This window comes from Leptomonas pyrrhocoris (assembly GCF_001293395.1).
Source record: "Leptomonas pyrrhocoris isolate H10 chromosome Unknown, whole genome shotgun sequence".
Classification (NCBI taxonomy): Eukaryota; Euglenozoa; class Kinetoplastea; order Trypanosomatida; family Trypanosomatidae; genus Leptomonas; species Leptomonas pyrrhocoris.
Window position 1 is genome coordinate 663,768 of NW_015438370.1, and position 25,572 is coordinate 689,339.

General features: G+C 50.4%; 16 protein-coding genes across 17 annotated transcripts; 7 read left to right on the forward strand and 9 right to left on the reverse strand.

Moving 5' to 3' along the window:
• Window positions 1-881: 881 nt before the first annotated feature.
• On the reverse strand, window positions 882-2,787 carry ABB37_06504 (pumillio protein 3 putative (PUF3); the record flags this gene model as incomplete). The annotated part of the gene is made up of 1 exon (XM_015804855.1): window positions 882-2,787. Exon 1 carries the CDS (start codon window positions 2,646-2,648, stop codon window positions 882-884), a length of 1,767 nt encoding a protein of 588 aa, XP_015656833.1. The 5' UTR covers window positions 2,649-2,787.
• A 394-nt stretch (window positions 2,788-3,181) lies between these two features.
• ABB37_06505 (hypothetical protein) lies at window positions 3,182-3,943 on the reverse strand (the record flags this gene model as incomplete). The annotated part of the gene is made up of 1 exon (XM_015804856.1): window positions 3,182-3,943. The coding sequence occupies exon 1, from the start codon at window positions 3,911-3,913 to the stop codon at window positions 3,182-3,184; it is 732 nt and encodes a 243-aa protein (XP_015656834.1). The 5' UTR covers window positions 3,914-3,943.
• A 521-nt stretch (window positions 3,944-4,464) lies between these two features.
• Window positions 4,465-5,341, reverse strand: ABB37_06506 (putative Proteasome alpha 2 subunit; the record flags this gene model as incomplete). Its single annotated transcript, XM_015804857.1, has 1 exon — window positions 4,465-5,341. Exon 1 carries the CDS (start codon window positions 5,158-5,160, stop codon window positions 4,465-4,467), a length of 696 nt encoding a protein of 231 aa, XP_015656835.1. The 5' UTR covers window positions 5,161-5,341.
• A 683-nt stretch (window positions 5,342-6,024) lies between these two features.
• ABB37_06507 (putative mitochondrial Cytochrome C oxidase subunit VI) lies at window positions 6,025-6,576 on the reverse strand (the record flags this gene model as incomplete). Of its 2 annotated transcripts, none has more annotated exons than XM_015804859.1 (1): window positions 6,025-6,576. In XM_015804859.1, the coding sequence occupies exon 1, from the start codon at window positions 6,499-6,501 to the stop codon at window positions 6,025-6,027; it is 477 nt and encodes a 158-aa protein (XP_015656837.1). In that variant the 5' UTR covers window positions 6,502-6,576. The 2 variants fall into 2 exon arrangements, with proteins under 2 accessions (XP_015656837.1, XP_015656836.1); XM_015804858.1 differs by having other exon boundaries at window positions 6,025-6,560.
• Window positions 6,577-6,896: 320 nt separating this feature from the next.
• ABB37_06508 (60S ribosomal protein L32 (RPL32)) lies at window positions 6,897-7,372 on the reverse strand. Its single transcript, XM_015804860.1, has one exon. The coding sequence runs from the start codon at window positions 7,353-7,355 to the stop codon at window positions 6,954-6,956; it is 402 nt and encodes a 133-aa protein (XP_015656838.1). The 5' UTR covers window positions 7,356-7,372; the 3' UTR covers window positions 6,897-6,953.
• A 533-nt stretch (window positions 7,373-7,905) lies between these two features.
• Window positions 7,906-8,340, reverse strand: ABB37_06509 (hypothetical protein; the record flags this gene model as incomplete). The annotated part of the gene is made up of 1 exon (XM_015804861.1): window positions 7,906-8,340. Exon 1 carries the CDS (start codon window positions 8,287-8,289, stop codon window positions 7,906-7,908), a length of 384 nt encoding a protein of 127 aa, XP_015656839.1. The 5' UTR covers window positions 8,290-8,340.
• Window positions 8,341-9,260: 920 nt separating this feature from the next.
• ABB37_06510 (hypothetical protein) lies at window positions 9,261-9,898 on the forward strand (the record flags this gene model as incomplete). The annotated part of the gene is made up of 1 exon (XM_015804862.1): window positions 9,261-9,898. The coding sequence occupies exon 1, from the start codon at window positions 9,377-9,379 to the stop codon at window positions 9,896-9,898; it is 522 nt and encodes a 173-aa protein (XP_015656840.1). The 5' UTR covers window positions 9,261-9,376.
• A 393-nt stretch (window positions 9,899-10,291) lies between these two features.
• On the forward strand, window positions 10,292-11,391 carry ABB37_06511 (putative mitochondrial RNA polymerase II; the record flags this gene model as incomplete). Its single annotated transcript, XM_015804863.1, has 1 exon — window positions 10,292-11,391. The coding sequence occupies exon 1, from the start codon at window positions 10,315-10,317 to the stop codon at window positions 11,389-11,391; it is 1,077 nt and encodes a 358-aa protein (XP_015656841.1). The 5' UTR covers window positions 10,292-10,314.
• A 674-nt stretch (window positions 11,392-12,065) lies between these two features.
• Window positions 12,066-13,255, forward strand: ABB37_06512 (hypothetical protein; the record flags this gene model as incomplete). Its single annotated transcript, XM_015804864.1, has 1 exon — window positions 12,066-13,255. The coding sequence occupies exon 1, from the start codon at window positions 12,098-12,100 to the stop codon at window positions 13,253-13,255; it is 1,158 nt and encodes a 385-aa protein (XP_015656842.1). The 5' UTR covers window positions 12,066-12,097.
• Window positions 13,256-13,845: 590 nt separating this feature from the next.
• On the forward strand, window positions 13,846-15,187 carry ABB37_06513 (putative centromere/microtubule binding protein cbf5; the record flags this gene model as incomplete). Its single annotated transcript, XM_015804865.1, has 1 exon — window positions 13,846-15,187. The coding sequence occupies exon 1, from the start codon at window positions 13,895-13,897 to the stop codon at window positions 15,185-15,187; it is 1,293 nt and encodes a 430-aa protein (XP_015656843.1). The 5' UTR covers window positions 13,846-13,894.
• A 1,024-nt stretch (window positions 15,188-16,211) lies between these two features.
• On the forward strand, window positions 16,212-17,179 carry ABB37_06514 (putative mitochondrial ATP synthase F1 subunit gamma protein; the record flags this gene model as incomplete). Its single annotated transcript, XM_015804866.1, has 1 exon — window positions 16,212-17,179. The coding sequence occupies exon 1, from the start codon at window positions 16,268-16,270 to the stop codon at window positions 17,177-17,179; it is 912 nt and encodes a 303-aa protein (XP_015656844.1). The 5' UTR covers window positions 16,212-16,267.
• A 752-nt stretch (window positions 17,180-17,931) lies between these two features.
• On the forward strand, window positions 17,932-18,689 carry ABB37_06515 (putative 40S ribosomal protein S6; the record flags this gene model as incomplete). Its single annotated transcript, XM_015804867.1, has 1 exon — window positions 17,932-18,689. The coding sequence occupies exon 1, from the start codon at window positions 17,940-17,942 to the stop codon at window positions 18,687-18,689; it is 750 nt and encodes a 249-aa protein (XP_015656845.1). The 5' UTR covers window positions 17,932-17,939.
• A 475-nt stretch (window positions 18,690-19,164) lies between these two features.
• Window positions 19,165-19,743, reverse strand: ABB37_06516 (putative vacuolar ATP synthase; the record flags this gene model as incomplete). The annotated part of the gene is made up of 1 exon (XM_015804868.1): window positions 19,165-19,743. One exon carries the CDS (start codon window positions 19,741-19,743, stop codon window positions 19,165-19,167), a length of 579 nt encoding a protein of 192 aa, XP_015656846.1.
• A 957-nt stretch (window positions 19,744-20,700) lies between these two features.
• Window positions 20,701-21,339, reverse strand: ABB37_06517 (putative Vacuolar ATP synthase putativevacuolar, ATPase subunit; the record flags this gene model as incomplete). Its single annotated transcript, XM_015804869.1, has 1 exon — window positions 20,701-21,339. One exon carries the CDS (start codon window positions 21,337-21,339, stop codon window positions 20,701-20,703), a length of 639 nt encoding a protein of 212 aa, XP_015656847.1.
• Window positions 21,340-22,296: 957 nt separating this feature from the next.
• ABB37_06518 (putative Vacuolar ATP synthase putativevacuolar, ATPase subunit) lies at window positions 22,297-22,935 on the reverse strand (the record flags this gene model as incomplete). Its single annotated transcript, XM_015804870.1, has 1 exon — window positions 22,297-22,935. The coding sequence occupies one exon, from the start codon at window positions 22,933-22,935 to the stop codon at window positions 22,297-22,299; it is 639 nt and encodes a 212-aa protein (XP_015656848.1).
• Window positions 22,936-23,823: 888 nt separating this feature from the next.
• On the forward strand, window positions 23,824-25,363 carry ABB37_06519 (putative mitochondrial hypothetical protein; the record flags this gene model as incomplete). Its single annotated transcript, XM_015804871.1, has 1 exon — window positions 23,824-25,363. Exon 1 carries the CDS (start codon window positions 23,969-23,971, stop codon window positions 25,361-25,363), a length of 1,395 nt encoding a protein of 464 aa, XP_015656849.1. The 5' UTR covers window positions 23,824-23,968.
• Between the last annotated feature and the right edge of the window lie 209 nt (window positions 25,364-25,572).

The window sequence follows — 25,572 nt, forward strand, 5'->3', positions numbered from 1 at the left end:
TTTTAGCTTCCTCCATTACGTTCGACGGCGGCGCACCGCTAGCCGGGTCCATCGGACACGCTTGCCAAAGAAACCACCCAAGTCATGATAAAGCACATCTGCTTCCTCGACTGTACAATTCAACAACGCCTGACATCTGAAAAGAAAAAAAAAAACGCCGGCCTCATTTTGTTGGGTGGGTAAAACGCAGAGGAGATGAAGGTAAAGTAAGCCTGCTAGTGGATACCGGGTGACAACGGGGAGCTGAGTACGAGAACCGCCTCCTCGCTGCCATTGCTGCCACGCATCCGGACAGAGCGATCATCGGAGTTCCGTTCCGTTCTTTCCTCCTTCACTTTGACACCAACACAGGCACGATAGCAACCGGAGAAAGGGGGTTGGGGGAACACACTTGAAGCAATAATAGCGCAAATCACACAAAATATTCTTTTAATGAAAGCAAGCATAAGTTATATAGAGGGAAAGGGTTTTGCACAAACGCTGTAACCACAACAGTAACGGACGCCTCGTTGCGGCGGTGTCAACTGCACGTGCCCTCATCACAGACAAATTCAACTAGGCAACACAAAGATGTAAGAAGGGTATTCCATCTGCGCTTCTGCAGCGAGCGAAGGAAGCAGAAGTCGCAGCAGCAACAACGTCAATACGCCAACGTAAGTGACCACACACGTTCTGAATAAAATGTACACACTATACAATAATAGAAGAAAAGGGAAAGGAAAAACGTGAAAACCACCGCAGCGCAAGTGCGTGGGCTGCAAACAGTGCGAGGTGTTCAAGCGCAACGCCGTGATCGAGGACCTTTTTTCCACTTGGCGTGAGCTCGTGCGTAGAGAGAGGGAGAAGGGAGCGAAAATAGAGAGTAAGTGCGGGTCGCACGCTCACGATGTCTGCCACGAGGTCGGGTGCTGCTTCTGCTCCATAGGTCCCATGTAATGTGGATGCCCGTATTTCGGCGAGCGATCGTACTTGCCGTGCGGACTTCCCGTGTTGGCTGGACGGCTCACGATGTCGTATTCGCGCGGCGGGCGATAGCTGCTGCCCTCCGTCTTGCGAGCGACGGCCTCCATCTTGCCCTCCAATTTCTTTGCGTACGGGGCGTTCTTGATGAGCGGCATGAAGGGGCGAAGGGCGTGCACCAGCTGCTCCGCCTGCGCCGGGGCGTTGATGGACAGCGCCGTTTGCAGCACGTAGTTGCCAAAGTCGTCCTGGATAAGACGCGAGATGATCTCAGGGTTGCACATCTCCTCCACGTACATCTCCTGCACCGGTTGCGTGGCGCCCCGCAGCACCTTCTCCATCACGTTAGAGCTGAACTTATTCATGCAGAGGTGGACAAGGTGGGGAAGGAACGCGAGGGCGATGGTGTCGTTGATCTTGCTGTCGTGCGCCTCCAGAATGTATTGAAGGACGTAGTTACCAAAAGGGTCCTGCGCGATGTGCAAGCAACACGACAGCACCTGGTCCACGAGGGCTTTATTCTGCCGCGGCGAGGCGTACTCCAGGCAGCGCTGCAACACGCAACAGCCTTGCTTGTTCTTTGCAACGCTAATGCAGTCGGTTGCCACCGCCTTGTAGATGAACTCCTTGTCGTCGAAGTCGAAGCGCTGCAGCACTTTCTGAATAACGTGATTCCCATGCGCATCCTTCACAAGCCGCACAACATCCTTTGACAGCGCCTCGCGAATGATCTCCACCTCATCACGGGTGGAAATGGTTTCGATCATCTTTTGAACACTAAAGGTGCCGTGCGGCGTGAGGGCGATCATGGAAATCTGTGGCGCTGCCACCAGTGCCACCTTGTACCGCACGTCGTCTGGCATAATGTCGAACAGTTTCTGGACCAAGAAATTCGCGTACTGGTCCGTCATCAGCTCCGCGACGTGGGGGATGATTTCGTCCATCAGCACGTGAACAGCTTCTTGGTCGCAGCTCGTGTCGAGCCACCGCTGCAGATATCTGCACCCGTGCTGGTCCTTCGCCGTTTCGTACACTTTCCCGCGCAGGCTGTCGGCTGTAATGGAGCCACTCTGCGCGTATTTGCTGCCACTTGCTGACCAGTCACCATAGGCGCCGCCGCTGCTGCCACTGCCGCCACCCACCATGTCGTGGGTAGAGAGGCCGTCCTTCGGCATCATCAGGTCAGGTACGGGCATGTTGTTCATGTCCATGCTCATCGCGTGGTCCTTCGGTGTCATTCCCATTCCCGTCCCCATGCCTCGTCTCCCTGCATTAGGCGACGGGGCATAGGACTCACTACCGCTCATACTTTTCGGCGTGCGGTCGTACTGACTGCCGCCGTTGCCGGTGAAGCGGCCGCTGCCGCCGCTGTTGTTGGCGTAGCGTCGCTGCGGTGTGGTTTGCAGCGCCGCGTACGGACCGCCCATCGTAGGGAGGGAGGAGTTGCTGGCAATGTGGTTCTGCGGCTGCCACGGCGCTCCATTGGCGAGATGGTGCTGCTTGATGGGTGAGCTCAGCGCCGCCGCGGTCAGCGGAGACGGCGTGGCGAAAACTTGAGAGCTCTTGGTATACTTGCCAGTTGCCTTCGGTGGAGCAGCTTCTTCTGTGTGGACAACGTATTGCAGTATCTCCTCCAAATTGTCGTAGCCCTCCGTCTTGTACTCGTCCTCGTGCACAGTCCACGCCATTGTGAGAGAGATTAAAGCACAGCCTTTTCCAAAGGAGAGTAGATGAAAAAGAGAAAAAAAGAAGTCCAATCCGCGGGAATTGAAGCGGATTCCCTATCTGGCGAATACACGAATTATTTTAAAAGCACAAGTGCTGGGCTGTGTGGCAAAAAAAAACGAAGAATAAAAGGCCAAAGTAGGTGGGAAACGGAATACATGAAACTAAATGAGAAGGGAAAACACAAGAAGAAATCTTGCTCTACAGATTATACGGAGTGTCGATTTGCGTCACAGGCAGCAGAGGTTCACACATACAAAAGCAAAACTCAGCGCAATGCGAAGAGAATGAACAGCGTGTGATTGTGCATCCTTCTTTTCGTTGCTGTTGCTGCATCGCAAGCACGATTCGACGCAGGTTGCGAAGTTACATGGGTTTATTAGAACTATGATTCAGTTTTACGATTTTATTTTGACGCACTGTACATTCGCTTTCACATTCGCTTGCTCAATCAGCACAGCACTCTAACGTGAGGCAGAGATTTTTTCTTGACGAACTATCTTTTCAGCGCCTCCGCAATAAGCTTCGACGCTCTATTGTTTCTCTTTGAAACAACTTGCTCGAGCTCTTGCGATAGCTGAATGTTGCGAATCATTTTCCCCGCCGCGACTTGCGAGTTCCCCAGTTCTTTGGAGAGTCGGTACGGCAGAAGGCTGTCGTCAACGTGCTCGTACGAATGTTCCGCTCTGAAAAACAAAAAATACGCAAATGAGCAAAGCGCGGTGGTGGTGGTTACGAAAAAGGTTATCGGCTCCATCACGTCCCACCCGTATACTTGAAACGTCAAATACGAAAGCACCAGCATCTGGATGCCACTGCCGAGAGCTGTGAAAGCCCAAAACTCCTTCTCGCGGCGCACAGCCTTTTCTACCTTTGGAGAACTACGTTCGTGGGATTCAGCCAAAGCCAGCGCCAGCGTGCGACGAGTGTCTTCAAGGTCGTGGCTAACAGAAGAAACTAGAGGTAGGCCACCTTTAAGATGCACAGCGTCCACCACATTTTGCGGATCAGAGTAAACGTAATCACCAACCTCAACGACCATCTTTGAACGCTTCAGCACATCTAGGTATTCTGCTGCTTCGCGATGCGTCATTCTAAATTGCGGGGGCGTGTACTTCCCATTGATTAGCATAGCAAGGAAGTCGTCCCTCACTACGATCTTTTTGTCGCAAAGGTTGATCGCAGCACGAGCAAACAAGGTTTTCCGCAGAAACACTTTTGTCAGCATCTTGCTACCACTAATTTTATCAGATGTAGCTGAGCAGAAAAAGACGAAATATCAGCAAGAAGGGTGAAAGGAGGAAAAGGAAATGGGATGTATATAGAGACTCTTTATTACAACATAAAGCACATCAAAAACGAGAAGTCCTCATTTTTCCTTCAAGCATGTGCTTCTTCCCCAACAACAAAGAGAAACAGACGAATTCTAAAAGCATTGCCTAACGTTCACCTTAACACCGAGTCTGTCTGTATTCCATAACCTGTTCTATGAACTCTAGCAGAGTAAAAAGAATGCACTTTATAAGCTCTGCTCTCGGCAGCGCAGTGCGGAAGCTGCACAACAACACGTTTGCGCCACGCCAAAGCCGCTTCGTGATTTTGTTGTTGTTCCTATTTTCTTTTATCGTTTTGCTATTTTGTACGTATAGCTCAGTCGAGAGCACGTAATCAATAGACAAGGACGAATAGTAAAAATAAAACCTGCTAGCACACCAATAATTTGTCCTCCCGTTAAAACAGGTTTTTGTTTGTCGGCAAAAGATAAAAAAAACACAAACGTTAAATCTGATCCAAATAGTCACGCAGCTGATCCACGCTCAGAATCTCAAATCGGTTCTCAACAACGCGGCCAACCTGAGTGTTTTCGGGCGTCATCTGACCATCGAATCCTTCTTTGAGCGTGAGCAGTGCAGTGTGAACGGCGTCTTCTAGCTCCATATCGGCAGTGTAACGCTTTTCAAGAAACGATTTGGCGTCAGAGCTGCCGGTTCCAATAGCCGTCGCCTTCCAAGTCCAAAATGTGCCGCTCGGATCTACCTGATATAAGTGATACCCATTGGCATCGACTCCGGAGACCAAGAGCGAACACCCAAAAGGGCGTACGCCACCAGATTGGGTGAACTCCTGGTAGAGGGCACTGACCTGGCGCACAAGTTGGCTGACCGGGATCGGTTCGTGGTAAGTCAGCTTGTATTGCTGACAAGTCTTCCTTGCCGAGTCAATCAGAACACGGCAGTCAGGGCCCATTCCGCTGTAGGTACACCCAACATGTTCATCAAGCACAAACACTTTCTGAATGGAAGAAGCGTCCACTAAGGTAGACGGAGCCTTCTTCTTGGCAGCAATCACGACGCCATCAGTAGCCTTCACACCTAAAGCAGTCGTACCCTTGCCTGCGGCAGTCGTAGCATACTCGATCTGGACCAGTTTTCCAGAAGGACTAAATGTAGTCAATCCGTAGAACGCTTCAGACATGATCCTGCTTGGTTGAAATGGTAGTGTGGAGGAGAAACAAATCTATAAAATAGGGTACGGCTGTACTACGTTACAATTTCAAGAAGAAGAAAAAGACGGAGAAGACGAAAGAAATATTGAATCGAATGTTTTCTCCAAAAATACCGCTTTAGCTCTGGTTCTCTTAAATATGAGTGTGAACTGAGTTGAGAGTTTTGAATAGAAAGCACATAGTGTAAGCAGAAAAAAAAAGCAATGGAGTATTAATCGTGACGAGCAACGAGAAGAAAAAGAGAAGTTGAGGAGAGGAGCAGAAAAAAAAATGTGAAGTCGATAAAGTTCCGGTGGTGAATCCTTTATGCACACAGTTTGATGGTTTCAACCAAACAGCCGCAATACAAAGTTTTCAATAAGCACTATAATAAACCAGTGTTCTCACACATCGTAGAACCAGATTCCTTCGAAAAAGTATCTCCACCTCTCACATGAAAGCGACTTGGCAAACCAAGCTGCAGATATCAATCATAAAGACGAAAAACAGTTATGTAAAGCTACGGTGATATTTATAGCACCGTTTTCCGTCAAAAGAGCAAAACTATAACTACTGCTTTTCTTTTTGTGCTACCGCGCCGGCAGAAACCTCAAATGAGACAGAAATAAATCTTGAATACCTAACGAAAGCAAGATTTCTACTATACTAATAAAAAGAAGACTACATTACTTTGCCAATAATAATAGCGAAAAAATAATTTGGAAAGAAATGAAAAGAAAGCGAAAAAAAAAAAATACCAGCGAAAGGAAGCGTTGAGCTTCCTATTTTGGGGTGGTAGGAGGTGCTAAAAAGACGACATCACAAAGTCATCTTGATTCAAATCGCGACGAATTTTACTCTACAGGAACCGGCTTCTTGCCCAGGACGAACATATCGTGGAGAATGGGGGCCTTCTCGCGCCAGTCAGCTGCATCGGGGTCGTACAGGGGTTCGAAGTCGCGGTCTAGCCAGTACTCGTATGCACCCTTGCGATTCTTCTTCACGGGCTGGTAAAGAGGTTCAAACTCCTTCCAAGGCTTGACGCCGTACAGCACGGTGTGATCAAAGTGGCCAAGTGCGCGTTTCTCCTCCCATTTCTCGAGCCAGGTCTCGTGCATCATGCGCTCCACATACCAGCGCATCTTCTTACACATGGAGTGCTCCTCACCCCAGTTGCCGATGCAATGCAGCCATTGGTAGTAGGCAAGAATGCCGTTCTTCTGCTTGTTGATCGTTGAGCAGAAGCGTGGGTCGTTGAAGTCCGTGAAGTGAGGCATCGCCGGCATCTCCTCCCGCTGGATCTTGTACTTCCTATGGTCTGCGTGCGGCATTTTTGCGTTCTTTTCTTTTGGTAAGTGAAAAGGGGAGTTTTATTCTCTGCTAAAGAGACTAAACGAAAAGCACCCTGATCAGACGCATGTGGAGAGCAGATATGCGAGTTGGTGGTTTTTTTAGTGTGTGAGTAAATGCATCAGAAGAAAAAGAGAGAGAGAGAGAAGATAGCAAGGACGTGTTATCCGCAAACTGATTCAACGCATAATATAGACCCAAAATGGTGCACTCGCGGAATATAAAATGGGGCAGCTGCAGTACAGCGCGTACGTAAGTTCACTTATCCCAGCTCAACCCCGCACCAGAATAAAGTTTAGCACCGCGATTTCACTGGAAGCAGTAGAAAAACACCACGCGTGCTCATACGCATCGATGATTTGCATGAAAAAAAATTATTTGTTTGAAATAAACATAAAAGAAAAGAAAAGAAACCGTAACGCTACATGGTCACTTACTGGGAGGCAATCTTGCGGAGCTTCGAGTTGCCGTTAGCGAGACGGATGTCTAGCTCCAGGGCCTTGCGAACAATAGCCTTGCGCGACTTGGCACCAACAGTGTGGGAAATCACGCCGGCGTATTTGCGGTTCTGCATCACCAGCATGTACAGGTCCTGCACGTTCTGGATCGGGAAGTTCTTGAAACCAGAAGGAGTGATGTACTTCGTGGAGCGGTCGCTACCGTAGCCCTTGTTCGGCATGGCCTTCTGGCCTTTGTAGCGGCGGCGGACCGGGGAGTCCTCACCGCGGGGCTTGCGCCAGCTCGAGCTCAGCTGAGGGAAGACCTCGCAGCGATGGCGGGTGAAGCGCTTCGTGCGCTTCTTCACGATAGCCTTGGACACGATCGGCTTGACCATTTTTGCGTGCTAGGTTCTGGTTTTGTGCGAAGTTCATTTTTTTTTTACGTTGTGTGTGTGTGTGGAAGGGAGATTTGTTGGGGAAGAAAAGAAGCAGTTGAGATGAGAGAGAAATACAGTGAGAGCGAACGAGATAGGAAAGCGCGCCGATTGTTACCTTACACTCACCTACGAAAAACCACCTGCGATCACTTTTAGAATTCGTCGAAGGAAAGTCATTTTTTTTTTTTATGGCACTGTTGTTTCGAATGAAATATTAAACAGATTGGCATTTCAAATAACTGTTAATCAGCTTTCACTGAGAGGTTTTCTTTTTCTTTCAAGTGTTCAAATATTGAGTTAATCGCTTTTTTTTGGCGGTGACATCGTTTTCGAAAGTCATGACATCTAGACTCTTATTATAATTATCAAGCATAGCAGACGGGTTCTCGTAAATAACAACAACAAAAGGATGAAGCTGAAGTTACCAACTCTACGTTTAACAGCAGCTGCCTAAGCTAGCAGTGAAGTTTCGGCACCTTTGTGAAAAAGGGGAAAGTGCTCCGAAAAGTCAATTATTGTGTTTCCCTCTCTTAATGCTCTTTTTCGTGCGAGTTGTGTGGCGTTTCGGTGTTTGCATATCTGACTGCAACCGACTTGCTGCCGCAAAAAAAGCCATCTTATCGATTGCCGTCGTTACCGTAACGCACCCTTTCTTACAACGAATGTAAAACAGCGGCTCGTTCGACACCGGAAACTCACTTTCCTGTGGCGCGTGACTAGTCAAGTCGACCTTCCATCCAGCTGCAGTTATCCGCGACGCAACGCGATTTTCGTATGCGCGACATAGATCGCCATAACGCGTAGCGCACCTGGAGCACATTTGCAGCTTGTTCACGTCATTTCCTTTACCAGGCTTGCAGCAGAAAAGGCACACATTTCCTTTATCCGCCATTGCTTTGATGAAATAGAGCTGTGGTGCGAGCCATGAGGCGAAGAACACTTCTGTGAGATTGATAGTGTTGTTGAAGAAGGGAAAAAAAGAGGTGAAACGAGACTTGAACGGAAATACTTGAAGAAAAAAAGGACGCCAAGCTGCAGCAAAAGAGAAGATCCTTTACATTGCCGCCTTGTCAGTTCTTGGCAAGATACATCCTTTACTGATCACGTTTGCGTTAACTTGGTCGAGTGTCAACTGTTCCCACGCTAATATCTGCTCGGGTAGTGCTACATGCAGTATTCCCTTGTAGGCTCTCACGAAAAGAGATTAACAGTAGCGAACATCCGCACGCAAACATTTTGCGAACGATGTAGGTGCCTCTCAACAAGCGGTTTGGTTCCTCTGTCAAAGCGGCGGCGGCACAGTCGCACTGGGTGAGTTCCCATTGGGTGGTAGAATAGTTCGGATGGTGGTGGTGGAGGGGGAGGGGGGTTGTGACTGGGCTTCAAATGAAAAGAGCACACCTGATCAACGCTGCGCTTCCCTGTGGTAGTGGCCGGACTCTGTGCTAAGAATTTTGACCAGAAAGCTGTCGGCATTTCGCTCTAGCCGTTGACAATGTGGACGAATGTAAGAGAGACAGAGGCATCACCTTTTTACAGTGTGGCACTGTTTATCGGCACAACTTCCGGCCCCTTTCCGGTAATTAAAGAGATGAAGAACGTTGACAAAAAACACCCATGCTTCGTTTTATACCTTCTACGATATCAACTCTTTCGGGTATTTTTTTTTTCCGAGGGACTGCTACTCCGAATGTAAAAACGTTTTCGCCAGTTGATTTGCGTACTCACGTAGAGCAGAGAATAGCATTACCTACTAACATCAAGTGAGGTGCTCTCCTACATGTTTTAAACCTCAATTGCTCTTTTTCTGAGCGCTTCGATTGTCGCCTTTAAATGATTTCTTTTTTCCCCTTCCTCTTCGATAGTGTCTGTTGTTGAGCAATACCGCTCCACCACTCAGATTCTTGTGGCAGGCGTCACTTTTGCCTTTTTGCGTCTCACATCGCCAAACAACTCATTTCCTCAACAGCAAAATAATAATGTCTGCGCCAAAAGGCAGCGTGGACCAGAGTCGGAAGTTTGGATTTAAGGAATCACGTGAACAATATGAGCACCGCCGAAAGCAAGAGAAGCAAGCGAAATGGGACGAGAAATTAAGCAAGGAGAACCTGAACAAATTGCGCGAGGAACTCGAGTCTTTAGAACGCGCTCGTTTTCTTGCACCGCAACAAAATGAACGCAAACGTCTTGTATCTCGGATGATCAAAGATCTTGAAGCGAGGTATAAACCGACCAAGGAAGTAGTACCGACGTTGCAGAAAGAGCCGTCTCCGCCCCAAGACTCAGATTCCGAGGATGATATTCTCTTTTCTCGCAATACAACCATACACGATGAAGATAAACGACTTTTCATTCCACGAACCCTCCGAAAAAAGGAAGAGGCGAAGAGAGTCGACGTTGCAGATAACGCCCAGCAAACAGCTGAGGAGGCCGAAAAGGAGCTGCTGGCTGCGCGTGAAGACGACAGCGATCTTGACGCATTTTTGGATACTTTACAATAACGCGCAAAGCAAAGGATGATCTGTCGCGTTTGCATTTGAGCGGCCGTTCTTTTAGTTCTGCTACTTTCATCTTTTGAGTGAGAACTCTCAATTTAGAAATATGTTTGGTTTGCAATGCAAAAATCGAAAATCGCCCATTTTCGCGTCAATAAAACGTTCAAAGTCTACTCGGATTTCAACACTCCAGCAAAAGAAGCGTTTTTTTTTTGCTTGTATATGCTGGTTTACTATTCTCATGAGATGATCGTTCAATTTTTCTTCAGCGTTTATTTTCAGGTGATTATCTTATCTTTTCCGCAACCCTTTTCCTCCTTTTAAAACTCGATTTCTTTGACTCTCTCTTTTTACCTACATTTTAACACGACATTTCGTCGCTATCATTACCATGTAAATAGTTGTTTCTTTTAATAGCAACAATGGCTTCGACTGCTGCTCAATTATCGAGCAAGTTGTTGACCCAGCAGGGGTATCTTAAAGTTCTCGAGCAGCGGAAATGGTTGCAGAATTTACTTCACACGTTCACCTTAGAAGCAGACAAATCAGTTGAAAAACCTGTTGCTTCCCCTATCGTGCTTCCGTATGGATCTATTATTTCGGGCACTTCGTTTCGCGATGGTGATGCGGATTACGCAGTTGTGTTCTCTGCCGCAGACGAAATTGCACACAAGTATAATAACGTGGTCATTGAAAGGGAGAGGCAAGAGAAAGTGCTCGCCGATCTTTTCTCTCACATTCGGCAAAATAACAGCTCCGTCGATCTCCAGCCACAGCGCATTTTTCGCGCTAGAATGCCTATAGTGCAGTATGTTCGAAAGAGTCCAGAAGGCGATTCAAAGTTTGATCTTTCTCTTTCCATCGATGGCTTAAAGAATACTCTGCTGTTGCGCTCGTATATGGTCGGTGACCCACGACTGAGACTTGGCATTCTCTGTGCAAAGCAATGGGGAAGAGAGCACCAGGTGCTAAACGCTCGCAGAGGATGGATCTCTCCGTACGCACTCACAATAATGTACATTTATTTCATGAAAGCAACAGGTCGAACGCAATTGTACATAAGCGAAGACGACATCGCTGAACGTGTGAAGGTGATCGTTGATATTGTTGGCGGTACGGGAGGCAAATTGGAAGACGTCGAAGAGTTCGCTTCTATTCTTCCTTTCGACGACGTTGACACCTCTATTGTTCAACAAGACGTGCATGAATTTTTTAACTTTTATGGCGACCCTAGCTGTTTTGACTTCGACGTGTCTGTCGTTGATATCCGCTCGCGTGATCGATTTGCGACAAAGGATGAGTGGTGTGAGGCTATAAAAGACTTAGGCGAGGAAGATCGTTGGCATCTTTTGGGGCATGAAAATGTGCTTCTGCGAGATCCTTTTGAGCCGCATAGCCTTGGGCGCAGTGTGGATTTCTTTCGCGGAGAAGAAATGCGAGAAAAATTTAGAACAGCGGCCCTCAAACGAGATGCTCTGTCGTTTTTGTCGCCAGCCTGACCATTCGAGGCACACTTCGGTCTCGCAAAAGAAAATCAAACGAAACAAAAATGTTCCCAAAAGTAGCATATTTTTTTTTAAGGAGTGTTTTTAGTCACTTCCGTATGCATATGTTGTAGTTGCTGGTGTTTTGTTCAATAAAAGATTTTGTGCATTGGGTACAGCAGCCGATAACGCAGCACACTCTCACACAGCGGTATTCACAGTAGAAATAATCATAAAAATACTAATAAAAACGGTTGTATAATTATCACATTGTTCTTCTTTATTGTTGGTGAAGACGCGAAAAAGATCAAAATAGAGCAAAGATGTGCGTTTTTGTTTTCTATTCTGCTCAACTGTTCATCGAATGGGGTGGTACGACTACAAAGCGTTTTTCCCCTACTCTTACATTTACGGAAACATAGGGGAAAAAAAGAGAAGAGGGTTACTATCTCTGAATGCGTATGCCTTTTTTTTTCCCTGTTATTGCGCAGAACCGTTAGTACCACAAGAAATCACTACGTGTTAATACGATGCTTTTAAGCCTTCTTATGCGAAAGTCTTTCTTTTAAAACTATCTTTTTTACCTTCTCTCTTACTTCTTGTGATACGCTTTGTCATGTGTGACGCAACTCAAAAAAAAAAAACTACATATTTATTCATAACTATGTGATGTTCTACTGTCCATGAAAAGAGTACTAGACACAGAGCAATAGCTCATCAAATGGTACCAATTGTCGTTCCGACCGCCTGCGAGGACTGGTCCCTCAACATTGACAATGACTCGATGAGACGCTTTTGGTGGAACAACACCTACAGCATTACAGTTTGGGAAGAGACACTGAACATTGACAAGCAAACAGAAACAATCTCGGACTGCGACGTGTGGACCAAGTTCATTGAAGTGCAAATTCACTGCGCATTCAAAATTTGCTCCGTCTGCCATTGTCCTGAGGAAAGCGATGACATGAAAATCTGCTGCTACTGTGGCAGCACCGTGCATGATAACTGTTCGGAGCCCGCGACCTACGAGCAAATTATCTGGAAGTCGGCGAATCTCAACTTCAAGGAGCACATGCGCGCCTGTTTCCATTGCCAGGCTGTCGAATGCGAAGAACCTGTCCCTCCTACTTCCCCTGGACAGCCCGATAACGTTCGAAGAGCAGTAAGGCGAGCATTGACTATTTCCGACGAATATTCGCCAGAGATAACGAAGCAACTGCAGATGATTTCCGCAGAGGCAGAGAAATCGCCAAATGACGCCAGCCTGATGGCGGAGTTGCAGAAAACTGTACTCAGCTTTTTCCAGTCTCGCCGGTCGTTGCAGATGTTCCGCAAGGAGCGAGTCGCTTCTAAAGCCGGCGGCATCGGTGTCGTTGCGGCGCAAGACATCCCAGCATTCACAATCATCGGGGTTTACCCTGGCTACTTGGACTTTCTCAGTGGCGAGCAAGGCAAACTCGGCCGCCCCACCTCGAAATATGCGTTAATGGAATACAACTGCGCAAACTATTTCAACGAGGTGTTTGTCGAATTTCAAGACACTTTAACGCCCTTCATCAATGAGCCCAACGTAGATGAGAAGAGCAATTGCGCATGGATTCAGGAGCCACACAGGAAACATGGCCGACTGAGCGTGATGTGCGTCTGTGACGTGCACGAGGGCGAAGAGCTCACGATTAGTTATGGACCCATATATTCTCGCACTTATCCCTACTGCTACGACGCCTACGCCTTTCATCAAGCCGAAGGACAAGCGGCCGCTCCGTGTTTTTACCTGTGGCACTGGCCCACCATGGAAGAGTCAGACGCAAAATTTGTTTGTTGTGTCGCGTACAACGCCAAAGAGGATCGGTATGCCCTATGGCAGAACACAGCCTAGTTTTTTTTCTTCTTTGGGCAATCTATGACACAGGCAAAAAGATGCACTGGCCACAAAACATCGTGCGCTTGTGCGGAGTGTGGATGCGGGTACAGATACGCAGATTTGACATGGTTGTCAATCAGTATCTCTATCATACACGCGTTCGCACACGTGCAAAACTCTTTTTTCTTTTTGCTCCTGAAAAGGAAAGTGACAATGAAAAAGGAAATAAATGAATATAATGGAATCAATTCAGAAAATGAGATTCAGATGCACAAGATCCGCTATTTGTTTTCGTAGACGAAGGGTTCGAGCCACAAACTGACAGGGACTTTTTTCCCCTTCTTTTTGATTGCAGTTTCTCTCCCTCCTTGTAACAAGATCGATGGCTTGATAGACCACAAAGAAGATCGGCCAGTTGATTGCACTTTTTGATGGTTCGGTGGACTCTGTCTTTACCTGTGTAATATGTCACTTTTCCTCTTTTCTTCTTTTCTTCCTCACCTTTCCTCTTCCGCTTTTCACTTTGCCTCGAAACACAACTTCGAAATCGCAACTGTCTTAACTATGTACACCCACGTATCGTTGCTTTCGATTTGCGCTCGCTAAGTCTTTTGATATCGAGCAACAGGATTCGCTTTCCTCTTCTGTGTCACAATGGGCAAGAAGCGTCTCGGAGAGATTCAGCGCAGTGAGGACTTCTGCATTCCCACGGGGGATAAGGAGGCGAACAGCGTCCTCCCCGCCGAGGAATGGCCTCTGCTGCTGAAGAACTACGACAAGATGAATGTGCGTTCCACGCACTTTGCCCTTCTAGAGAGCGGCTGGTCTCCACTGCGTCGTCCTTTAGCTGAGTACATCAAGTACGGTATGATTAACATGGATAAGCCGTCCAACCCTAGCTCTCACGAGGTTGTCTCCTGGATCAAGCGCATCCTGAAGTGCGACAAGACTGGCCACGCCGGTACACTTGACCCCAAGGTCACCGGTGCTCTGATCATCTGCACCGACCGTGCTACTCGCCTTGTGAAGTCCCAGCAGAATGCCGGGAAGACCTACATCGGTGTGCTGCGCCTGCACGACACGGTGAGTCAAAAGAAGGTAGACGCCGCCTTGCAGCGGCTGACGGGTCCGTGCTTCCAGCGCCCGCCTCTGATTGCCGCAGTCAAGCGTCAGCTGCGAATCCGCAACATCTACTCCAACCAGCTGATCGAGTACGACAAACACCGCCATCTGGCTGTGTTCGAGACGCATTGCGAAGCCGGTACCTACATCCGTACCCTCTGCGTGCACCTTGGTCTGATTCTCGGCGCCGGTGGCCACATGGAGGAGTTGCGCCGCATCCGCACCGGCGTCATCACCGAGGACGATCACCTTTCGACGATGCACGACGTCATGGACGCGCAGTGGCTGTACGAAAACGAGAAGGACGACTCCTACCTCCGCCGCGTCATCCTGCCGTGCGAGTACCTGTTATCCAACCACAAGCGCATCGTCGTGAAGGACTCCGCCGTGAACGCGGTGTGCTACGGTGCCAAGTTGATGATTCCCGGTCTCGCCCGCTTCGACAACGGCATCGAGCGGGACGACTTGGTGGTGCTCATCACCACGAAAGGCGAGGCCATTGCTCTCGCGTACGCGGAGATGACGACGTCGCAGATGGCCTCCGTGGACCACGGTATTGTGGCGCGCAGCAAACGTGTGATTATGGACCGCGACACTTACCCGCGCCGCTGGGGTCTTGGCCCGATTGCGGTGAAGAAGCGCTCGATGATGAAGGACGGCCTTCTGGATAAGTACGGCCGCCCGCAGTCGAACACGCCGTCGGACTGGTTCTACATCGACTACGGCGGTGTCAAGACCAACGCCGAGGGCGTCCAGTACGGCCAGGCGCCGTCCAAGACGAGTGGTGTGAAGCGGCAGCGTGTGGCTGACTCCGATGACGAGTAAAGCGAGAGTAAGCGGATTATATATATTAAAAGATGGACAATTCTGCTCCGATTTCTGACACGGAACACAACGTGGCGATAAGGTTCTTTCTTTTTTCTGGTTGTTTGTTCGAATGGCTGAGTAAATTGTCTGTGGCGGACTCTCGTTTCTTTTTGTTTGGGTTTTCGCTCCTAATCTGGTTAATGGTTAAGGCTTTGTCCTCTTTTCTTTTTCTGTGGTAAAAATGTAATAAACACACGAGAACCCGCCCGTTACGGAGCCCCTTTTTCATGTCTTGCGTTCTGTCTATGTCCAGCTTTTCTCGACTTCATTAAACGTTCAAGAGAGGAAATACACATCTTTTCGCGAAGGGACGATTTCAACTACAGTCTATTAGAGGCTTGTGAGGTCGTAGGACCGGTCACTCCTTGAGCGAAAGTGATTTGTATAGCATTGATGAGAGGCTGGAAGTTGTTGCACTTCCGCACTGCACTGTGGCTTCTCATTTTCCCCTTTTAAGTCCTCCTTGCTTGTTTGTTTGCTTTTGGGAAAAGCAGCGGTAGGGTGATGCGATTGTGTCTGTTAAAAAACAAAAACAAAACAGATGAAAAAGTAAGCAGTGTAAAGCATATTTAGGGCAGCAACATGTGTACGCGTTTTGAAAGGTTTACATTTTGGAGCGACCACCTTTTTTTAAAAGAAGCTGCAAGGACTTCTAATTTGCGTGCAGAAGCTCTTCGTTGCGCGGGGAGGGCAACCGCGCGTTCGGCTGTTGCCTGTTACGCCCTTGTGTGATTCTTTTCGTTCTGATTCTTCGATCCACAGAGCGCACGTGGTTGCCTCCTTGTCCTGCCAGTGAATGGCCTCACAGTTTTCTATTGCGTGGATATGATCGCGCGCGTGCTCGTCAATGCGCCGAAGTCGGTCAACTCGTTGAAGGATTCTTCAGCGTCGTTGATGATCTTTTCACATTTTCTGCTCTACCGAACCTCTTTTTCCCCTTCTCTTCATTTCAAAACGCCTTGTCGATGAAATTAACACCGGTAGAACGCGAAAAGAAAAGAAAAGAAAAAGGGAATTGCTCGTGTCCGCTTTTCAAAAATGTCTGGCAAGCTGCGTCTCTACAAGGAGAAGCTGGAGGGCTACAACCGCTTCTACTCCATTGTCAAGACCATCAAGATGGTGACACTGGCCAAGTTCCGTCAGGCGCAGGTCCGCATCAAGACGCGCGATTACACGCTCCGCTACACCGAGAAGGCGTTTAGCAAGCCGGGCCACCCCGCCGGCGACCCCGCGCAGAGCAAGGTGGTGTACATCCCCGTGATGACGAACCGTGGTTCCTGTGGTGCGCTGAACAGCAACGTCGTCAAGGTCGTTGACCAGGTTGCGTCTAGCCGCGCCTATATCATGCCCCTCGGCAAGCGAGGCTTTGACTCCCTGTCCAAGCTGTACCCGGCGTCGTTCAAGATGGGTATTGTGAACGACATGCACGAGCCGATGCACTTCGCCTATGCCACGTACGTGTGGGAGAACGCGCAGCAGCTGTGCCCGGACGCGGACCACACGCACATCATCTTCCACCGCTGCATCAGCGCCGGTTCGCAGAAGCAGTGCTACTACAACATCCCGGCGTACGACAAGTGGAAGGAGGACCTAGCCGACGCCTCCAGCACTGAGAACCAGAAAAGCCGTTACCTCTTTGCCAACACGCTGCTGGACGAGGACGAGCAGATGATCCGCGACTTCTACGACTTCCATGCGACCCTGGCAATCCTGAACGCTGTTTGCGAGAACGAGCTGTCGGAGCAGGCTGCTCGTCTCGTTGCTGTGGAGGGCCAGCTGTCCAATATCAGCGCTCTTCAGCAGAAGACAAGCTCTCTGTACAACAAGACGCGTCAGAGCAGCATTACCTCGTCGCTGATCGAGATCATCTCGGCTATGACGTCGCTGGAGGGCAACGCCGCAAAGGGTGTGCAGCGCACGAACTTCTGGGAGGGTGCGAGGATGAAGTAAGGCACCTGTGATGAACCACGCCGTTCCATCACGCTCTTTGGTCCTGTCTCTTCTACGTGGTAAAACACGGGAGAGGAAGAAGTTTCCAACGAAGAGGCACTGCGCCAAACTGTCGGAATTTATGTTATGTTTTCTGTTAGGGTAACTTGCCTAACAACACACACACTAGTATTTTAGGAATATCGGCGTGTCGACTTTTTCATATGATTAGGATTTTAACAAATATTCGTACTTGAAAACGAGAGAGCGAAAGCAAACACAGTGGCAAGCGCGACGGCTACGTGATCTGCAAGATGCAGGCAAGGAAAGGAAAGATGGACGCGTGCGTGCATGTTGCCTGAAGAGGCTGAATCGCTATGCGTCTCGGAGCTTCCTCTTGATGGTTTCGCACCAATGACGCGTTTGTCGCGGGTGCTACGAGGTCAACCAGGTCTAACCAAGTGGAAGGAAAGGAGGAGTTAATTCACCTTCCGAAAAAGTACGCCGTGTGTTTCTTTGGGCAATATTGATTTGCTTCTCTCGAGCAGAAGCGTCTTGTTTACGAAGCACGTGTGGACGGAGTGGTATGCACACGATGTGGCTCGTTTCTTCGATCATTTCATGTGACTTCACTTCTCTCATTGCTCTTCTTTCTCGCTTTCTCTTTTTCTTTCTGCGCATTCCGTCTCCCCCTCCCGCCCCCTGGCCGCTTCTTTGCGCACGTCGTCTGCCTTGCATTATTGTTATCATTTACCCTTTTTTTTTTACCGCACAGGTTCAAATGAAGCTCAACATCGCGTATCCCCGCAACGGTACGGTGAAGCAGTTCGAGATCACGGACGACGTGCTGCGCCGTGTTCAGCTGCAGGACTACCGCCTCGGCAACGACGTCGACGGTGCCATCTTTGGTGAGGAGTTTAAGGGCTACATCTTCCGCCTTCGCGGTGGCTCGGATAAGGATGGTTTCCCGATGGTGCCCGGCGTGCTGGCCTCCAGCCGTGTCTCGCTGCTGGTGAAGCGCGGTGCGATCGGCTTCAACACCTTCCGTGGCTACCAGGGTGAGCGTCGCCGCAAGAACGTGCGCGGCTGCGTGCTGGCGAGCGACATTGCGGTCGTCAACGTGACCATCTCCAAGGTCGGCGACCAGCCGATCGAGGGCGTCACGGACACGACCGCGCCGCGCCGTCTCGGCCCCAAGCGCGCCAGCAAGATCCGCAAGCTCTTCAACCTGTCCCGTGGCGACGACGTGCGCAAGTACGTGGTGCGCCGCCGCGTGTCGAAGGACGGCAAGAAGGACCGCATGAAGGCCCCGAAGATCCAGCGCCTCATCACGCCGAAGATCAAGGCCCGCCGGTACCAGAAGGCCCAGTCCGCCCTCGAGCACGTGCGCCGCTCTGCCGCGGAGCGCCGTGAGTACCTGCGCCTGATCGCGTCGCACCGCCGTGCCCTGCGTCAGCGCGACCACGCCAAGAAGCACACCCGCAAGGTGCAGGCCCAGCGCGCTGAGGTGGCTGCCTTCCAGAAAAAGTAAGTTAGCTTCGACTGAATCAAATCCACTTTTCCTTTTCTCTGATTTCAGAAACAATTAAAAATAGTAATGATAATGGAAATAGAGAGCCGTAGTTATGTGGGAGAGAGAGAAGCACGTACGGTCCTTCTGTGCTCTTGCTCCCTTCACCGACAAGCCATCTTTGCGGTGTTCGTTCGATATACCGACAGCATTCAGCGCTTTGCAGGCGGTTAAGTAGTAATATTAGCGCTACGGCTTCACTCCACCCCGCTTTTCATGCCTTTTTTTTCTTCTCCATCACCCATCTTCTGTCGGTGGACTGCCTGCTTCTTTTTTTCATTTCACTTTCTCACTCTTCACTGCTTTTCCGTCTTGAAACTACCTGCATCACATCTGCTTTGCTGTTCACAACTATTCCCTTTTAATAACTTCTCCCTCCACGTTTCAGTTTAAGCGAAGTCTCGTACTGCAAGACTTTCTTTTCTCCTAGTGAGTTTCATCCCAAGTCCCCCCCGCAATCGCCGGGCGCCACGCGGTTCGCCGTGTTGTTCATCAGCAGCGCAATAATCAGACCGTACAGCCCGAGCGCTTCCGCGAAAATCAGCATCAGAATCATCGCCACGAAGATCTTCTCTTGCTTGCCGTACGCGCGCGCAGACGCGTCACCGGCAATACCAATAGACAGGCCAGCAGCGAGCGACGAGAGACCGGCGGCGAGGCCAGCACCGAAGTGCATGTAGCCCGAGAAGGCGGAGTACGAGTTGTCCGCGGCGTTGATGTTGTTGTTGATGATCACGGACACGATCAGGCCGTAGATACCAAGAATACCGGCCATCACCACCGGCACGATGCCACGCATGATGCGGTCGGCGTGCAGGATGCCAAGGTGCGCGACACCGACGCCAGACTTCGCGGTGCCGTAGGCGGAGCCCAGGTTGGCGAAGATCAGGGCAGACGCGCAGCCCATCGAGCCGAAGAACGCGGCCGACTGCGGGAACTTGTCGTCGCACGACACCGCAGCGGCGCCACCGAGCAGCACGGCAGCGGCGGCAACGCTCGCAACCTGGTACTTCATTCCTGCACTCCTTAAGCGAATAGTAGAGGTGTCCAAGTCGTTGACATCTCAGGGAATGAAAGTTACACGACGATGCGACGGCTGTACTTTTCTTCCCCTCAACGCATACTTCTGATTGATATCTCAAGTGGTGTTTTTTTTTTGGCGACTGTTTCTTTCAGCGACGTATTTTCTCCTTTTTTATAGTTGCTTTTCATTGGAAGGTGTGGAGCACGCATTGTGTGTGTGTGTGTGCGGGGCGGCAGATGTGGTGAGTGGCGCAGCTCTCAGGTGTCCAGCGGAAGGGGCGCGCACTTGTGGCAAATATTGCTGATGTGAGGAATAAAAAGGCCTCATTTGATGGTTTATGGGGGAGGAAATCGAGTTAATCATTATATCGTTCGAGTGTTCTTGTTGTCTGTGATGCGTCAACTAAGTTGTAGAAAGAAGGAAAACACTTCATAGTGAGAATGAAGGAGGTACTGCCGTGCCGCTGGTGCACCCACGATTTCCTTCTGGTGAGTTTTGCCTTCTGTTCCCGTGCACCAGTGTCGCTGCGCGTCGAAAAGCGTGGCGGCGCTTTGGTTTCGCGGTCGTGCCCTATGATAATGATCGGAGGTGCTAAACCCAGCTGTGTGCCTCAGCTGACTTGAGTCAAGGAGCATCAGCAGGACCAAACACAAGGTCCTTCAACGGTAGTGCCTTGCGTGTGTGTTTTTGAGGTCGAGGATGCTTCGAAAGAAGCGCGTATCCACAGAACATGCCTTCTTTAAATGGTACAAATCAGAAATGGATAACTGCTCACCTGTAACGTCGGCCCCTCTAAACTAATGTCTGCCCCGTATATTGCACGTACTCCACCTTTTGCCTTTTCCTCATGCCGTTTTTCTTTCTCTCCACAACTCCGTTTATCAAACTCGGTTTTCTCTCCCCACCTCATCAAGCCAGTTCGACGTCGAAGTCATTTTTTATTCCCCGTTAGCCAAAAACTTTCTCTTTATTCCCGTAGCGAAACTTCTTTGTGTAATCACGAGGACGGCAATAAACAGCAACTCGTTTCCGGCCGGGCGCCACGCGGTTCGCCGTGTTGTTCATCAGCAGCGCAATAATCAGACCGTACAGCCCGAGCGCTTCCGCGAAAATCAGCATCAGAATCATCGCCACGAAGATCTTCTCTTGCTTGCCGTACGCGCGCGCAGACGCGTCACCGGCAATACCAATAGACAGGCCAGCAGCGAGCGACGAGAGACCGGCGGCGAGGCCAGCACCGAAGTGCATGTAGCCCGAGAAGGCGGAGTACGAGTTGTCCGCGGCGTTGATGTTGTTGTTGATGATCACGGACACGATCAGGCCGTAGATACCAAGAATACCGGCCATCACCACCGGCACGATGCCACGCATGATGCGGTCGGCGTGCAGGATGCCAAGGTGCGCGACACCGACGCCAGACTTCGCGGTGCCGTAGGCGGAGCCCAGGTTGGCGAAGATCAGGGCAGACGCGCAGCCCATCGAGCCGAAGAACGCGGCCGACTGCGGGAACTTGTCGTCGCACGACACCGCAGCGGCGCCACCGAGCAGCACGGCAGCGGCGGCAACGCTCGCAACCTGGTACTTCATTCCTGCACTCCTTAAGCGAATAGTAGAGGTGTCCAAGTCGTTGACATCTCAGGGAATGAAAGTTACACGACGATGCGACGGCTGTACTTTTCTTCCCCTCAACGCATACTTCTGATTGATATCTCAAGTGGTGTTTTTTTTTTGGCGACTGTTTCTTTCAGCGACGTATTTTCTCCTTTTTTATAGTTGCTTTTCATTGGAAGGTGTGGAGCACGCATTGTGTGTGTGTGTGTGCGGGGCGGCAGATGTGGTGAGTGGCGCAGCTCTCAGGTGTCCAGCGGAAGGGGCGCGCACTTGTGGCAAATATTGCTGATGTGAGGAATAAAAAGGCCTCATTTGATGGTTTATGGGGGAGGAAATCGAGTTAATCATTATATCGTTCGAGTGTTCTTGTTGTCTGTGATGCGTCAACTAAGTTGTAGAAAGAAGGAAAACACTTCATAGTGAGAATGAAGGAGGTACTGCCGTGCCGCTGGTGCACCCACGATTTCCTTCTGGTGAGTTTTGCCTTCTGTTCCCGTGCACCAGTGTCGCTGCGCGTCGAAAAGCGTGGCGGCGCTTTGGTTTCGCGGTCGTGCCCTATGATAATGATCGGAGGTGCTAAACCCAGCTGTGTGCCTCAGCTGACTTGAGTCAAGGAGCATCAGCAGGACCAAACACAAGGTCCTTCAACGGTAGTGCCTTGCGTGTGTGTTTTTGAGGTCGAGGATGCTTCGAAAGAAGCGCGTATCCACAGAACATGCCTTCTTTAAATGGTACAAATCAGAAATGGATAACTGCTCACCTGTAACGTCGGCCCCTCTAAACTAATGTCTGCCCCGTATATTGCACGTACTCCACCTTTTGCCTTTTCCTCATGCCGTTTTTCTTTCTCTCCACAACTCCGTTTATCAAACTCGGTTTTCTCTCCCCACCTCATCAAGCCAGTTCGACGTCGAAGTCATTTTTTATTCCCCGTTAGCCAAAAACTTTCTCTTTATTCCCGTAGCGAAACTTCTTTGTGTAATCACGAGGACGGCAATAAACAGCAACTCGTTTCCGGCCGGGCGCCACGCGGTTCGCCGTGTTGTTCATCAGCAGCGCAATAATCAGACCGTACAGCCCGAGCGCTTCCGCGAAAATCAGCATCAGAATCATCGCCACGAAGATCTTCTCTTGCTTGCCGTACGCGCGCGCAGACGCGTCACCGGCAATACCAATAGACAGGCCAGCAGCGAGCGACGAGAGACCGGCGGCGAGGCCAGCACCGAAGTGCATGTAGCCCGAGAAGGCGGAGTACGAGTTGTCCGCGGCGTTGATGTTGTTGTTGATGATCACGGACACGATCAGGCCGTAGATACCAAGAATACCGGCCATCACCACCGGCACGATGCCACGCATGATGCGGTCGGCGTGCAGGATGCCAAGGTGCGCGACACCGACGCCAGACTTCGCGGTGCCGTAGGCGGAGCCCAGGTTGGCGAAGATCAGGGCAGACGCGCAGCCCATCGAGCCGAAGAACGCGGCCGACTGCGGGAACTTGTCGTCGCACGACACCGCAGCGGCGCCACCGAGCAGCACGGCAGCGGCGGCAACGCTCGCAACCTGGTACTTCATTCCTGCACTCCTTGAGAGAGCAGTGGGGCAGGTTAGAACGTCTCTGTACGGTGGTACGTTGTTGACTATTTCGAATGCTGCAATGGTTTGCGTTGGTGAAGCGTCGGGGTCTTACCTTCTTCTTTTTCTTTTTTTGAGTTTGTTTATCGTCCGAGTTGTTGCTGGGCGATTGCCAGCGTCGCGGTCATGGCCAATATTTCGTTGTTTTAGATCGGAATTTGAAGGAGTCATCTGCGCTGTTCTCTTTGGCACGTCTCACTCTGCGTCAACGCGAGAAGGAGCTTGTGCGGTTCTGCGCTCCACGGCTTTTTCCTCCACGTGCGTGGGCTTTCACTACTGCGCACACGTCGTAGTGCGTGTCCAGCAAGGAGTTGTGTGCGGGTTATTCCATGTCTCCGCCGTTTGTTTTTGCACCCCGAGAAGGGCTCTCTCTTTGTGTGTGTGTGTGTCTTTGAGTCGAGTAGCACGCAACCGTAGTGATCAAGAAACGGTCAAATTGAGATCACACCAAAGGAGTCGCGGGGAAACACGCGCTCCCGCCTCTATAAAGCGATCAGTCAGCTGAGCGGACGGGGTTTTAGTGAAGTCGTTTTGAATTATGCGTGCTTTGCGTACTTCGCGGAAATCGTCCTTGCTGTTAGATTGTGGGGTATTCCTTGTGTCTTTCTAACAATGCGGCGGTTGTCTATTTTATCTTCGATGGGCTCTGCAACCGCAGTACCACACCATTCTTCTACCGTTTCATTTCGGAAGTATGGGAGCACCTGCTGATGATCAACTCGTTTCTCCACACTCGCGTCGTTCTGTGAGGCACAAACAACTTATTTATTTTGCTTTCCAGCCCTCTTTCTTGTCTCCTCATCCATTCGGTGATATTTATTAACGTTCAGCCGATTTACGCGTACGCACCACAAACGCCCGTCGTTTGCCCGTCTTTTTGGCCTGTGCTGTCACTCTTTGCAGGGCATCAACGAAAACCAAGCATTCATTTTCTTTCATTTCTTCTGTATCGCAGCTTCACAACACATTCGGCATGCTGCGGAAGTTTGTATTTAACGGGGCCCGGCATCACGGCGGCAAGCTGGGCCTGCTGTTCCTTCTGCTTGGTATCGCGATGCTGTGCCTGCTGCCCATCCTCCAGTCTCGTGTCGCCAAGGTCGATGAGAACGCCGTGGGCCACATGTACCCGCAGTTCACCTTCGGACCCATTGACCAATACCTGGACCCCGCTGTATCCCAACCGCAGCGGCTGGTGCGGGGCCGGCGCTCACCCGGCTCGGAAATTGTCGCCGTGTACGTGAACACCGACTACGCCGCTGCCACGGCTATTGCCAACGCGCTCATCGAAGTTCTTCGCACCAAGGACAACCTCGCCTGCGACGTGCAATTCTACTTTGTGAACAGCACGGAGGAGTGGCCGATTCCGCATTCCTACACACGCGCGGCCATCGTGCTGAACATGTCCTCCATGTACAGCAAGTATTTGTGCTATGACACGTTGGGAAGCAATGGCATCCAGCCGAATCAGGACTTCCCCAACGCTGCCGTTCAGCATGCGTCTCATCGTAGCTTCATTCCTAGTTACCTGTGCCAGAAGCCTGGCGGGCCACCGAGTAAGTTGCAACACCCGTTTTGGCACTACTGGTCGTACCTGGAGGCGTCAATGCAGCTTGCCTCGCACCCGCAGCGGTGGCATCAGATACCGACGCACAGCATCAACACTCTCACCATTTCCACCAACCCCTACTACGGTGAGTCCACCGCAAGGCCAAACAGCGACGTCCCTCACAATCTGGTCGACCTCGTCCTTTTGATAATTATCTCCCTCAACGGCCTAGAGGAGAAATTCCACCACTCCACCTTTGTGTGGCTGCCTGTGTCGTTGCGGCGGTACGTGGAGTACGACGCCGCACAGTTCTGCATTGTCCTCTTTGTGGCATCCATCTTCTCCACGGCCTACGCGGAGTATCAACTGCGAGGCATCACCATTACCCCCTTGTTTGTGGGCCTTCTCCTCACCTCAGCCGGTGCGTCCGCCGCCTTTCACGCCGCGCAGTGGCCCGGTGTAGCGGTGGCGTCTCTTCTCTTCGCTGGCGTGCTGCGCGTTGTCATGCCGCACACGACGAGCGGAATGTGGCTGAGCTTCAACGCGATTGCGCTGTGCTTGCTGATTATCCTCCAGCCCGAGTGCGGCCTCGTTGCGGGCTGCGCTGCTGCTATTCAGGTCTCTTTTATCCACCCAGCTCTTCGCAATCGCTTTGCGATGGCGATGGGCACCGCTGTTGCGTGGGTACTGTGCTACTACTTTGTGTGCCATCTGCACATGCCGCTGTTGGGATTGGCCAGCATTAGTGAGTTGTTTGTTAGCTTTGTTGTGTACCCCAACGCCGTGTGGATCACAAGCCGCTTCCTGTGCACTGTGCTTTAGAACTGTGTGGCGGTGGGCGAGATACACCTGTGGTAAAAGAAAGAAAAAAGAGAAGCACTTTGGATATTCACCCACATCAGGCGTCATCATCATGGTAGCCGTTTTCTCAAGAAAGAAAGATATATTGTGACATTTGAAAACGCTTAAGTGGGACTTCCTCAACAACCCACTTCTTCTCACTTCTGCAGTTGTGAAGGAAGCTGACAAGG